The sequence below is a fragment of the Cucumis sativus genome, chromosome 1 (genome assembly GCF_000004075.3).
Source record: "Cucumis sativus cultivar 9930 chromosome 1, Cucumber_9930_V3, whole genome shotgun sequence".
In the NCBI taxonomy this organism is placed as follows: Eukaryota; Viridiplantae; Streptophyta; class Magnoliopsida; order Cucurbitales; family Cucurbitaceae; genus Cucumis; species Cucumis sativus.
The window spans coordinates 251,855-265,343 of record NC_026655.2 but is presented as its reverse complement, the minus strand read 5'-3'; the positions used below and the strand labels follow the sequence as shown (position 1 = coordinate 265,343).

The window sequence follows — 13,489 nt, the reverse complement described above, 5'->3', positions numbered from 1 at the left end:
GCAGACACAGAATAAGGAGTCAAGTAGACAAAGGCAGTATGTTTTTTGAGCTTACGGTTGAAAATTCGAATATATAAGAGCAAAGGATTAATATGCACAAACGAACTTCCCTAAGCAAATAAAGCAGTGAAAAAACATGTAATGAAATACTCCATAAAGCATCTGAAGTTGAAATGAAAGAAGTATCATTGTTAAGCCTCACAAGCATAGAAGGCAGGCAGCAGTTAAAACTTGAATCTATAATAAAGTGAACATTCTTCTGAATAACATGGGCATGGATTTACAGAAGCACTGATTGCACATTCCTGTTTACACAAAAAGATCAGTTTTTGTGTACTGAAGTCACTACTGCCAGTGAAAAGGAAGAGATGGTGGGGGAGCTTCATTGCATCCATCATTAGATGCAATGTGAAACATTCCTGAACAGTTGATATCAGCATTACTCACACTGCCATTCAGTACTGAATTAATTGGCTCCAAGCTGTTGTGATGACCTAAGCTCACATCTAATGGCTGCAGGAAGGATATAAGATGACGGTCCTGCTCGGCTTCACTAAAACCGATCCCAGATGCCTGTGTCTGCAAAGATGACAGAAGAGAGAGAGCACAATCCGATTCATGGCCTGGAGTCTTAAACCCGTCATATAACATTTTGCTTCGACCGATTTCATTTTCTGAAAAATCAATGGTCTTGACAAGAGGCTGGCCAACTGAAGATTCCGGATTGTCACTTTGCATAAATGTAACCTGTTTTCCAATTTTATGGACACTATCATTTGACGATGATCCAAGATAGATGTTGTGTTTATCAGGAAAGTGGGTTGGCTCTTGCTGAACATGAAGCCTTGCATCTATCTCAGTATTATTGGCAAGATCACGCCAGGAATGGTTCATGACTAGTGTAGATGGATAGACATGAGAGCTAGAAAATGGTAAAAGTTGAGAACCTGAAAGCAGAAAATATGGCATGTTATAACTTTCAAGTATAACAAACTTTTTCACCACTGAGCATTTCTATAGAACATAGATATGGATCCATATCAAAAGTAGTCACTCGTACTTTTTAAAAAGTATAAAATGAGAATGATATGAGCCACCTGTGTGTTGTAAAGTGTATCAGAACCCAGAAGCGAGAAAATAGAAGTTTATTAAGTGGTTCATGTGGACAACAAAGGAAAATCTCCAAGTTTGTTAGGCCAATGATAACCGTGAAGCTAGAAATTACAGATGAATGTAAAATAAGAAACCAACATAAGACAATACAAAAGCAGAAAAATCATCAAGTTTATTAGGCCAAAGCCAAAGCTAACCTTGGTAATGAGACAAAATACTTCGTGACAGGGAGTCTGACTGCGGCTTCCGTCTCCTTCGATTGTGTCCGTCAAGACGTTTCCTACAGCTTCTCTTTCCTTCATCGAATTCATCTAGTGAGTGGAACCTACACATAGTGTGAAACAGGTACTAAGAAATTAAGCCACTAAAGATAGGACTCAGAAGTGGAAATATGTTCAACAATTAAAGTCACAACATGAAAGCCAGTGTTAGTATGAAAGCGAGCATATCGTAAAAGAAGCAGCAAATAAATCTATACTCTACCTGCTACACTGCTGGCAGAATCTTTGTTTTAGGCCACCAATTGTAACCTGGGGAGTCTTCGAGTGAAGCTCACAGACCTTATGGCGCCTGTGGTAATCTCTGTAGTTGCTAAGGTCTGAAACACATCCATCAACAAGGCATGACAAAGGCTGAGCTCCATTTCCAGATCCTCTTGCCCTCTTAGATGGTTCTGAAGGGGATGGTGCCATTTTAAAGACTCCTGGCTCATTGACTACATATTTTGTTCCCAGATTACTGACTTGGCCGAGTTTCAAATCAACCGTGAAATCCCCAGAAGTCGCTATATGCTCAACAAAGTTGCTGGATGCACCTATTGAATTAATGTTCTTCAATGCATCTTGTTCCAATTGAGTGAAATCCCAAGATGGGGTCTTCAAGTTCCAGTCCATAGAGAAAATTTCAGTTCTTTACTTCTTTTTCACTTAAAAATGAACACTTCTTTTTCACTTAAAAATAAACACTTCTTTTTAACTTAAAAATGAACACCCTCGTCAGATTTTGAGTCACTCTTCTGATGACTTCATGAATGCATTGTATTCAACAACTGCAGAAATCTGAAAAAAGGATAAGATAAAACCGTAAGAATCTCCAGGAAATTGGGGCGTTTTATTTACAACCAAGTCCACAAAATTAGTGTCGATATCAAGTACCTTATGGGTGACAAGAAATGCATATAGCAAGAACAGAGTCCACTAACCAATATACAGACCAACAAACAATACAAGAATTAAAATAACAGGAATCTTCAAGACAGTTATTGGCATCTACCTAAAACCAAAGCTGGTGATTATACCTTTTTTATTATATCACACTGAAAATATACCATCACTGAAGTTGCAGTTCCAGATATTACCCTAAGTAGATTGGAGGGATTAGAAGAAGATGTCACACAAGACTAAAATAAATAAACATCACATCATTGGCGATTATGGCTCTTTCCTTTTAGTAAACTGGAAATATATCAGCAGTAAAGCTACAGTTGCAGATATCACTCCAAGTAGATTGGAGATGAATCAGAAGGGAAAAAAAACACAAGTTGAGAGCCAAGAAAAATGAAGGATGAGAGCATTTGCTGACTAGAGCATCAGAAAACAAATGGGGTTGCTATCTTACAACCATTGATTCACTGACAAGGATTCCACCAAACAATTAAAGTCTGTAGTCAAGAGGAAAAATAAAAATAAAAAGCCAAAGGAGAAGGAGGAAAGACCCCATTAAAAAGCTAGGGCTGTAGGTTACTCAAGAAGAATCACTGGTTGTACCTGCCAAAAAGTTTTAGCTAGGATTGAAGGTCTTTCAGTCTATACTAAGAGAAAGTGGCTGTGATGCAAAAAAGGTGGAGAGAGCTTTTTGTTGAAGGGAAGTGGGCAACTGCAACTCCATGAATACCCCAAAAGGAGCCGCCAACTTTATTCTGAATTTACCTTACCTTTTTTTCTTCTTTTCTTTTTCTTATTTCTCTCCCTACTCTTGTATTAGTTGGTTAGGGTTTGTTTAAGATTTGGAAGCTAAAGAAAGTTTGATATTGGAAAAGACAGCTATTTGTTGTTTTCAATATTTCTGCAAACTAATAAAATGAAGAAAGTTGTGCAAAAATGGATGGTGGTGAAGACAGGGAGAGGAAGGTGGGATAGGCCTACATTGTGTTTTACATTTCTTGGCATATTTTCATTTTTGGGGCTTGAAACTTTCAAGCAAGTTTCAAATTACAAGGAAAACCAAATATACATACTGAAACCCTTTGGAAACTAAAGAGAGACAAAACTCCCCACAAGAAAGTTACCTTTTCCTTTTCTTTTGGGAATTTTAAACTTAAGTGTTCATCAGAAACCCCAAAAAGTAAAAACATGCAAATATTTTCTGTTCATTTTTCAAGGGGGGAAAAAGTAAAGCAAATGATTTTGCTTTTTCCCCAAAACTGTTGGTGAGCTGTCTGCCCCCACCCCTTTTGATGGTTCTCGTTTATAAATCTATATTTGTATTGATTACCACTCGTCTATACAACATAAAGAAATTAAACAAACAGAAAAAAAAAATGGATTTACACTTGCAAAAACTTCAGGTAGAGAGACATATTGTAATTGTTTGGATTCACCTTCTGGTTATTAAGTTGTTTCTAATCGAGGCTTGAAATCAAACCTCTTCCTTTTCATTGTGGGGTTGGATAATCCTCAGTTCAGCAGCATCAAACAATACCTGAAATAAGAATGAGGGATGCAATGTAGAAGCAAAATTGAAAGAGAACAAGAGGAAGCATAAAGAGGAAGGAAAAATGAGTTCTTTTGTTTTTTGTTTTTTGTTTTGTTTTTTGTTTTGGGTGAAACATGGAAAATAGAGAAGGATTGAAAAGATAGGAGAACCCCAACCACCAAAAAGAGGCAAATAAAGGAAGGTTTAAATGCCAGTGTCAGGTGACCCATTTCGGCTTCACTGACCACTGTCACCTCTGTTTTTTTTTTTTCTTTCTAAATCAATTAATTAATTTATTTTGCAACTACCAAAATACCAAATAATGTTGCTAATTGGTATCACATTTCCACAATCATGTAGCATTCCTATTTATAAACGACACGTCTAGAAAACGAATCAAAAGTTTCCTTCATTTTCATGTTCTAACCATGATAGTATGATACAGTACAGAACTGTTTTCATGCTTTATATAAAACCTTCACCTTGTATCAATACAGTCATACCTTCCACTAAATTGAAAAAACAATCTAAATCTAAACAAATTTTACTGTACAAATTAAAAAAAAAAAAAGTAAATGCATATCAAACAAAATCCAAGTCAAGTTTTGATTTTTATTTAGAGGCTTTTGATAATATAACTTTGCCTTGTTTACATTTCAAAAAATCAAGACATACCACTTTCATATATTGATCTCTTGATCTCTGTATTGAAGAAAAGTTTTTAAAAACACTTTTTTTCATAGTTTTTTTGGAATTTGGTTTTAAGTTCAAATGTAAACTATGATAATAAACTGTAAAATGACTGCAAATTTCAAAATAAACAAAGATTTGTGTTTCCTTCCAAATCTTTTACTACAGTTTTTACTTTTCTTCTTTATTAAATTTCAAACCATTAACAAATGTATCAAAGGGTTGGTCCTAGTTAGTTGATGTGTCAAATATTCCTCATTGCTACTAATATTATATATAGATAGATACATAACATTATTGTCCAACCTGTTGAAATATTTAACTGATCTAGTTGTCACTTGTCTGATATACACAACACTTTGGAACTTTCAATGAAATTATATAAAAGGAAAAGTAGTAAATTTCCATTTAATTATTGGTCACGGGGGGGAATGAGTTGAGAATAGAAAAAGAAATGGAATGATAGTAATAAAGTTGAAGATGTGGAGACCAATTTGTAAAGAAATACAAACTGTAGAGAATAAATAAACAAATGACGAAGGAAAAGGACAGGAGAAAACAAGAGAGGTAAGAGGTGAATTTGCATTTCTTTTGGTATTTTAAATTATACCAACTTTATTAAAAGGAAGAATATGGTAAGAAATTTAAATATGATTAGTCAAATAGAGTCAAGGCACGTGACCCTAAGCTTACCATAAAATTCCAAAATCTTCCATCAAACTTCATTCTCCCAATGTTATTTTTTCCCTGTAACGTAATTTCTAGAAATGTGTTTCATCAGTTTTCCAAGAGTTTTCTAACAGTTCGTGGGTCTCATTGTTCAAAAATATAATTAATATTATGCTTTTCTAAAACAAAATTTTTTAATTTAAATTGTTATGAAAAAAATATATAAAAGGCACATTCCACAAAAAAAAACAAAAAAATCAAAATAAAAGAAAAGAAAAACAGTTTCATGACACCTAATTTTTTCATATAGCAAAATGAGTGATATCATATGGTAATCATAAGACTATCGAACGTCTATTACATGGATTATCGACTTTTAAAATTATTGTTTTTGCAATTTAGAAAATGGAGTGAACCTATTATCATAAATATATATTTTTTTTCAAGGGGCCTGTATACAATATATTACTGTTAATGTATATATATTTAAAAGAGGTTGATACTATATTGTTTGATTTAGCAAATTTATATGATGTTTGTGGTTATATTAGTAAATAGAATAATTGTAATTTGTGACAATTTTAAGTGTAGTAATTAAGAATATAACACTATTTTAAAAAATTGTAATTATAGTAAAATCTGGTTTCTATCCCTAATACAGTAATAGATTTTTACACATGTGTGCTATATTTACACATTTTTTAAAATAGTATACAGTAATTACTACAGTTGGGTTGGTAAATTACCGATGGGCTTATCAATGGATGTCAATTAGAAAAGCCCAATACACTCTGTAGGCCCATTAAAATTGAGTTTTTTTTTTCTTTTTTCATTTTTTTGACATATATATATCTTATTCTGAAAATAAATATTTAACCAAAAATGAGAAGTAGTGTAGGGGAAGGAGATGCTGCAGAGACCAAGCTTAGGTGCATCTACTCGTATCATGAAACTTATATTATATATAGAGAGAGAGAGAGAGTTGAAGGCCAGCAGATGAAATCTCAACGGCCAACTCAATATTCAAACAAACACAAAACTTAGATAACCATCACACCCACCATGATCTCGAGAACGTGGGAAGTTTTCTTTCGAAATCAAAACCCCCCCATTTCCCGATGAAAACGAAACAACCAAATCAAACTCCCAAATTTTGCTTATCCAAATCCCAACAACGGTCTCCATATATTCACTACTGCCATTGGAATCAGTACCACAAAAGCCTTCTTACAATTCCAGTTACCATCCCTCTTCTTCACCCACAACAATGCTCCCCTTCTCTCAACAAGAAGAAGACGCTGAACTCATCTCCACCCTCAACCGCCATGCCACTCCATCCTCCTCCTGGAAAATCAGAACCAACCAATTGGCTTACGAAGAGATTCGTACAGAACGAAGGGCCGCCATTGCTAGCGGTAACTTGAAGGCTCGAAGGCTCTCTTACGATGATGCCATCGACATGTCTCTTCACCTAAATACCAACTTCTTACTGCATGGGGATTACTTGGACGAGTCCCCTCAGGATGATGATCAGATGATTCCTTCATCCGATCCTGGGGAAGAAAAAGCAGAGCAAGTTTGTTTAAATGCTCTGTCTTATTCCTGTGCTTCCTCTTCTTCTTCTTCAGGAAAATTTGTTCCTCTGCAAATGAAAGAACAAATGGCAGCCAAGGCAGAGGTAGAAGAAAATGTGAGGGCGGTTGTTGGTGAGATCAAGATGGAAACTAGGAATGGGTGCAAAATAGGGAATTGGAAAGTGGGTTTGGCTTGCCTTGCTATTGCTTCGGTTCCTATGGTTATATTTTCACTACGTTGTTTAGGGCTCCATGATGAGGAAGAACAATTCCCATTTCTTTTAGTTCCAACTTGAATTTATGTGTAAAATATCAATGTGTTTATCTATAAAAAGAAAAAATATATATACACCTATTAGCCACACCATATATAAGTATATATGCAACATGAATCACTATTGTTTTCAGATCCAATCCGATTATATATAAATAAGTTTTCCTTTTGAGTAGGGCTCCAATGAGTCAAGTTGGCTAATACACACCACTAGCACTTCTTTATCAAAGTGTTTAAGTGCACAGTGATTGATTTGTGACTCTTTCCTTCAATGCCACTATTGTTTTGGTTCATTCACTATTTGATATGACACTAGATCATCATGATTCATGACACATAATTGAGATGCTAAAGTCTGTACATAAATTGTGAATATTAATAAATGAAATGACATGTAAAAAACCACAAGAAAAATCTCGCACGTGCGGTAAATTCGTGGCTGTAACGACCGTGGCCCATTGGACCCCTTACACCAAGGGCCGATGGGCCAAGAGATTGGACCCTCATTGGGCCCTTCTTTTGCTTTTGGAAGTGCCGTTATTTCAACAATGTATTATCTATCTTAAGAATAATAATAGCAACAACAATGTAATCTCTTCCACTAAGCTAAAGACAGATCACAATGTGCCACATGGCCATAATTAATGCACGAAGTCCCACTTACCGACGTGTACAACTTCATGGTCACTCAGGATGTGTACGTGTAAGAAGAAGGCATTTGAAGAAGAGATTAATTATTTATTTGTTTAAAGCAAAATATATGTGTGTGTGTGTATGTGTGTGTGTATAGTAAGGGTCCAAATTAAATAAGAAGATTTAGTGGAGGGGTCAGAATTAAAGCACTATGTTTGATAATCTATCTTTTATTTATTAATCGTGATGTAAAGGAAATTGATTAAAGCAAGCAATTGACTTAAAAGCACATTGGATTGGGTGTCAGAGTCATAAATATTCAATAACTGCATTATTCAATACATTATATTACAAAATATTCGGAAATCCAATGACCCATTTGAACACTTTTTCTTTTTTCTTTTCAAGAAATGAAAAATAGCTATAGAAAAACAAGTTATAGAATGATGTTGTGGTGAAATAAAAAGGAAATTAAAGTAAGAAAATAAAAAGAAGGGGGTGTTAAAGTGTCAAATCATGAAGTTAGGGAACTTGATTTGCAAGTTTCATAATGGAGGAAAATGGGGGTAGTTCTAGAGCTCTCAGTTGGAAAGCCATAAGTAGTCCATGAAAATTTGATTTTGGAAGGAGAGATAAGATATATGAGAGATTTGTGTTTGACATTCTAAACAATAATACCCCCAAAAAAAGAAAATTAAAATAGTTGAATAAGGTGACACTTCACAATCATGCCACTAAAATCTGATATATGTGCACAAAATACAACATAGTTTAGATTGTTTCTCCACCATGCAATTTCAAACTTGCAATAATTTATAATGATACTTCCTCTCATTTTAGGCAATCCTTGCCGACTTGGTGAACTTTTACGCCTCCCCTTTTATGACCTTATATTACATCCCTTTTTTGTAATACATACACACATATACATGTACCATTGTTTTATTCCTAATATAACATCTATAAATAAGGGTTTTCATTTGAAATATCGACACGTAGAAGACTAACTATCCAATTTACATGTTTAGTTTGACGTTTTTCAATTGTTGCATTCAACACCTACTTTAATGGTTAAAGTTGTTTGATACATGTATATGTATATATTATTATTCCATGACACATGCCATGCACTTGGAGCTTATAGCTTTTTTTTAAAAAAAAAATTACTATGTTAAGTAGGTTTTTATATTGTTAGATTCACATGGTTGTAATTATTAAAGAAAATACATGATATAAAATTGAAAAAACTTCTTCAAATGTAAATCAAATATGTTATATTATTTGCCAAATCGTGATGGTTTGGCTTTGGAGGAAAAGAGGAAATTAGAATTTGTGTAATTAGGTGGGGGTTTTAGTTGGTGCCATCTTCGTCCTGCGCCAAACAAGTATTAATTACTTACATTTTGTCTCTTTCTTACCTTTCTTCTTCTTTAATAAATCCCAATTATTCTACACATATATAGTTTACGTTTTCTGCTTAATTAATTACTTTACTTTATTAATTAATCAATCAACATTATATTGTTCCACGTATTGTGAATTTATAAAATTAAATTGTACGTTAATTACATTGGAATTTTCAATTATTATTAAAATTAAACCACAATCATGTTTGTTAAAATTAAACATTTCATTTATCATTGTAATTACCCTCGAGCTCTTGCAATGCTTCTAATTAGTTCTAATTGGTTAATTAAACTACAATTTAATAAGCCATAGTGTGTATTACTCATTTTTCTTCCTTAGATTAGATTATGTTTAATGAGATCTAATTTAGTCAGTTCTCTTGTTGTCCATTATTTCTCTCTTATTATGTTAACGTTTCTCTTATTGACATTACTTAAATTTTGTAAGAAAAAACCCTAGTTTTCTTCTCCTCTCAAATAGACATTTCCCATGTCACCTTCCAGTTTTTATTAGCTTTGGTTTTGCTCATGAACTCTACCCTATCCTAGGGAACCTAAACAAATAATTTCATGAGATTTTGAACCAATGTAATTCATATTTACAAACTTTTTTTCTTAGTAAAGAGGTATTTACAACTATAGCAAAATGATGTGTATATTAGTTAGTTTATTATTGAAAAAAGAACACATAAGATATATATACACACAGTAGGAGGGTGAAACAAATGATTGGTCCATTGAAAAATGGTTAGAAAGTCTCCTAACTATTTATATTTTGCTGTCAAGAGAAAAGAAAACCCGAAGTCAGTGAAGTTTGATTTTTTTTTTTTTTCTCGAAACAAACACTGTAAATCAACATTGAACAATGGTAACGTAGAATTGAAAATATAATCATAAATAAGCCAGAATGAAAAAATATCATAATATAAAACTAAATACGTAACTCTGACAAATTCGTAGAATTCATTCTGTATTTACTATCAGCCGGAAAAGGAATAATTCCTAAAATTTATTTGAATTCAATTGATGTGAAAGAAAATAATGGGTGAGAGATGTTGCAATGATGATCCAGTTGGGAGGAAACCCTATATTCTTTATTATCCCCATTAATGTGAATTACATTTCAGCTTCTCTATTTATTTTCTCTTCAATTCATTCACTCAAAATATTTGCAAAACACCCATTTTCATTTATTATCTATTTTCCCATTTTCTTTTACTAAACCCTACCCAAAGTTCACATTTGGGCATTGTAAAGATGGTGTGATCTCATAAGATGAGTGAACTATATGTGTTAATTTAAGTTATATGAACAAGAAAGTTAGTCATATATGTTATCTAGTTTAGTAGTTAATGAAGGAACATATTTGGAACATGGCACACACATGATATGATATGCTGACTCGACTTTGAATCATGATTGCGTACTTACGTATCAATAATTTGGTGGATGAATAATTTAGTGAATAAAGGAAAAGAAACAACAAAGAAAAGGGGTAGGGGAAAGATGATTTAGAGAATGAGGAACCGACCTAAACTGTGGTAAAGCAATAAAGTTGGAAGTCCTCTTCATCTTGGTGTGGCTGGCGGGGACCTGTATTTGTTTTGTATAATACTTTGAGAATAAACCATGAATTAAAGTAGATAGATATCATTGATGTTTGGTTAATTTGAGTACTTAGGCGCAAAGGAACTGGGAGTTAGGTGGTGAAAATTTTGGGCTTGGGCTCGGAAAAAGATAGAAAGCTGTAGGATCCATGAGTTGTTTGTGTTGTGGATATCGATGCAGCAGAAGATGAACCTGGCCATTATAAAACACACCACGTCACACGAGGAGTGTTGGATGATGATGACGACGATCTTGGATTTTGGGATCTGCAGCTCAAACTGAATTCTTCAAACCCCATAAACAAAAACCCATTGATCTTCTTTCATCTTCTTTAGATTTCCAATAATCAAACCAGCTGGTCCCTCCTCACCTCTCGATTAATTCATTCCAATGGGAGAGGTCTCTAATTAACCCAAGTCTGTTTCTTTGTTTCTGTTCTGTTTTTCTTTTCACATTTGTGAGTTAATTCTGTTTGTGTTGTATGGATTTGTTGATTAGGAAGACAGGAAACCGGAAGATACAAAACTAGAGGAACCGCCGAAAGCGGCTCCTGATCAAGAGAAAACAGAAGGTGAGAGCGAGAAGAAGGAATCAAAAGATGTGATAGAAGAAAAGCCTCTTCCTAAACCACCTCAGGATATTGTGCTCTCTGTCTTTATGCATTGTGAAGGCTGTGCCCGCAAAGTCCGCCGCTGCCTCAGAGGCTTTGAGGGTTGGGTTCTTTATCTTTAAACTCAACGATGTTGGTTAAATTACTACAGAAACAGAGTAATATTTGAGGATTGTTTGTTTTAGGTGTTGAAAGCGTGGAGACTGATTGTAGAACTCACAAAGTTGTGGTGAAAGGAGAGAAAGCCGATCCGGTCAAGGTTTTAAACAGACTTCAGAGGAAAAGCCACCGACGGGTTGAATTGATCTCTCCAATTCCCGAGCCCGAGCCCATTGCTCCAGTCCCTGAACCTGTAGAGAAACTCAAAACAGAGGACCCTAAACCACAGGTTTTATTCTTGCTGTTCTATGGTTGCTTTTCTTTTTCTTTTTGGAAAATATAATATTTTTAGATATTAATTATGTGTTCTTTCCTTTTGGATTCCTTTTGCAGCCTCAGATTATTGTAACTGTCGTCTTGAAAGTGCACATGCATTGCGAGGCTTGTGCTCAAGAAATCAAAAGAAGGATACACAGAATGAAAGGTTCACACTTCTATATAATTCTATTCATTTTTAATAAACAAGTTGATCTGATTTGGAATTTTAAGTAAGACTAAGAGTAGAATGATTGTTTGACTAATCTTTCATTGATTGAAAAATACGCTCAATCATTAATATTTGTGTGGTTGGAAATGAATGGGTGATGATCAGGTGTTGAATCGGTGGACCCAGATCTAAAAAGCTCACAAGTCTCTGTGAAAGGAGCGTTCGATCCGGCGGCGCTGGTTGCCTATGTCCACCGCCGGACGGGAAAACACGCCGCGATTGTGAAGCAAGAGCCGGAAGTTACGCCGGAGAATAATGAATCAGAAGTCGTTGCTGTGAAAGAAGCCGAAGAAGAGAAGAAAGCCGACGCCGGTGACGGAGTTGAAAGTGAGAAAAAGGTGGAGGAAGAGAGTGTAGTCGAGGAGAAACCCGCGGCTGCTCCCCCAGGCGACGGGGAGGCAGAAGAAGCGGCCCCTGGCGACGCCGGCCAAGCAGCAGCAGAAGAAGGCCCGAAAATGGTGGAAGTGAAGAAGAATGAATACCATTATTACCCGCAAAGGTACATTATGGAAATGTATCCGTATGCACCGCCAGTGATCGGCGACACATCGTACCCACCGCCACAGATGGCTGTGGAGACGTACCCGCCGCCGGTGATGATGGGGCATGCATATCCACCTCAGATGTTCAGCGATGAAAATCCAAATGCTTGTTCGATCATGTAATGTTTATGCTTTTTGTGGTGTTGTTTTGTTCTATAGGAATATTATCTTCTACTGAGGTGGAAGTATAATGAATGGGAGAATTTTGTGAATGTTATGAAGTTCTCTACCATTACCACTACCACATGATATTAAACATTGGGGTATGTTATATATAATTAAATTAGTAACGTGTGATATATATAGGATCGTTACACAAAAATCCCAATGGGTCAACTGAATTATATTGACTTATAATAACATCATTTCAAGAGGGAATGAATTTCTGTTGTGTATTAACTTATTTAAACATATATTATACATATATATGTATGTTTTTTATTCCATGATTAGGGCATGTAACAATCACGAGTAAATCAGTAACATGCATGTTTATCTAAAATCCATGCATGTTTATCTCAAATCTAAACAACGTAGGTTATTGCTTTAGTGCGTTCAACCTTCTTCATGAAAACAAAATTATTAGCATCTTCTCACCACTTTGAGTCTTGAACAATTATTTATGATATTTTTGTATTCTGAAATGAAGAGTTAAATGTAAAGATATTATTAGGTAGATATACCTTTAGATTCATACTTTGTTGAATTTGAATACTTTTATATGAACATGTGGTGAGTCATGAAGAGTGAGTTCCACCATGAAAGGAGGCTACAAATGTTACTTTATTTGGAACCAAAGTATTTGAAAAAGCTATTTTTGAATAGAAATGTATAAATTAAAAGACTGTTGCCAAAGGTTTATGTGTACTTGGGGATCATGTGCCACTATATAACTTATAGGATTATTGTTATTAATAAAGAAAACAAAAGGTAGCAAAAAAGGAAAAGGAAAAGGAAATATGAAAAGTGAATGAGTTATGGGTTTGAAAAGTTGGTTATTGGGCAAAACAAAACAGTGGATATGGACAAT

The 13,489-nt window shown here is 34.7% G+C and overlaps 2 protein-coding genes across 4 annotated transcripts; one reads left to right on the top strand and one right to left on the bottom strand.

The window, feature by feature from the left end:
- Window positions 1–119: 119 nt before the first annotated feature.
- On the bottom strand, window positions 120–3,948 carry LOC101222787 (squamosa promoter-binding-like protein 13A). 3 transcript variants are annotated; one of them, XM_031884442.1, is made up of 4 exons: window positions 3,713–3,948; window positions 1,597–2,171; window positions 1,311–1,438; window positions 120–947 (listed from the first exon to the last, which is right to left on the bottom strand). In XM_031884442.1, exons 2-4 carry the CDS (start codon window positions 2,004–2,006, stop codon window positions 346–348), a joined length of 1,140 nt encoding a protein of 379 aa, XP_031740302.1. In that variant the 5' UTR covers window positions 2,007–2,171; window positions 3,713–3,948; the 3' UTR covers window positions 120–345. The 3 variants fall into 3 exon arrangements, with proteins under 3 accessions (XP_031740302.1, XP_031740309.1, XP_031740305.1); XM_031884449.1 differs by lacking the exon at window positions 3,713–3,948 and adding an exon at window positions 2,880–3,418; XM_031884445.1 differs by lacking the exon at window positions 3,713–3,948 and adding an exon at window positions 2,411–2,871.
- A 6,650-nt stretch (window positions 3,949–10,598) lies between these two features.
- On the top strand, window positions 10,599–12,845 carry LOC101211886 (heavy metal-associated isoprenylated plant protein 7). Its single transcript, XM_011652613.2, has 5 exons — window positions 10,599–11,060; window positions 11,160–11,373; window positions 11,457–11,659; window positions 11,764–11,854; window positions 12,023–12,845. Exons 1-5 carry the CDS (start codon window positions 11,052–11,054, stop codon window positions 12,580–12,582), a joined length of 1,077 nt encoding a protein of 358 aa, XP_011650915.1. The 5' UTR covers window positions 10,599–11,051; the 3' UTR covers window positions 12,583–12,845.
- Window positions 12,846–13,489: the final 644 nt, after the last annotated feature.

Coding starts and splice junctions, on each gene's coding strand:
- LOC101222787 (XM_031884442.1), bottom strand. CDS start 2,006: ATGGACTGGAACTTGAAGACCCCATCTTGGGATTTCACTCAATTGGAA. Junction 1,439..1,596: donor TTCTGCCAGCAGTGTAGCAG/GTAGAGTATAGA, acceptor CACTATGTGTAG/GTTCCACTCACTAGATGAAT. Junction 948..1,310: donor TATTTTGTCTCATTACCAAG/GTTAGCTTTGGC, acceptor TTCTGCTTTCAG/GTTCTCAACTTTTACCATTT.
- LOC101211886 (XM_011652613.2), top strand. Junction 11,374..11,456: donor CTGCCTCAGAGGCTTTGAGG/GTTGGGTTCTTT, acceptor TGTTTGTTTTAG/GTGTTGAAAGCGTGGAGACT. Junction 11,660..11,763: donor CAGAGGACCCTAAACCACAG/GTTTTATTCTTG, acceptor TTCCTTTTGCAG/CCTCAGATTATTGTAACTGT.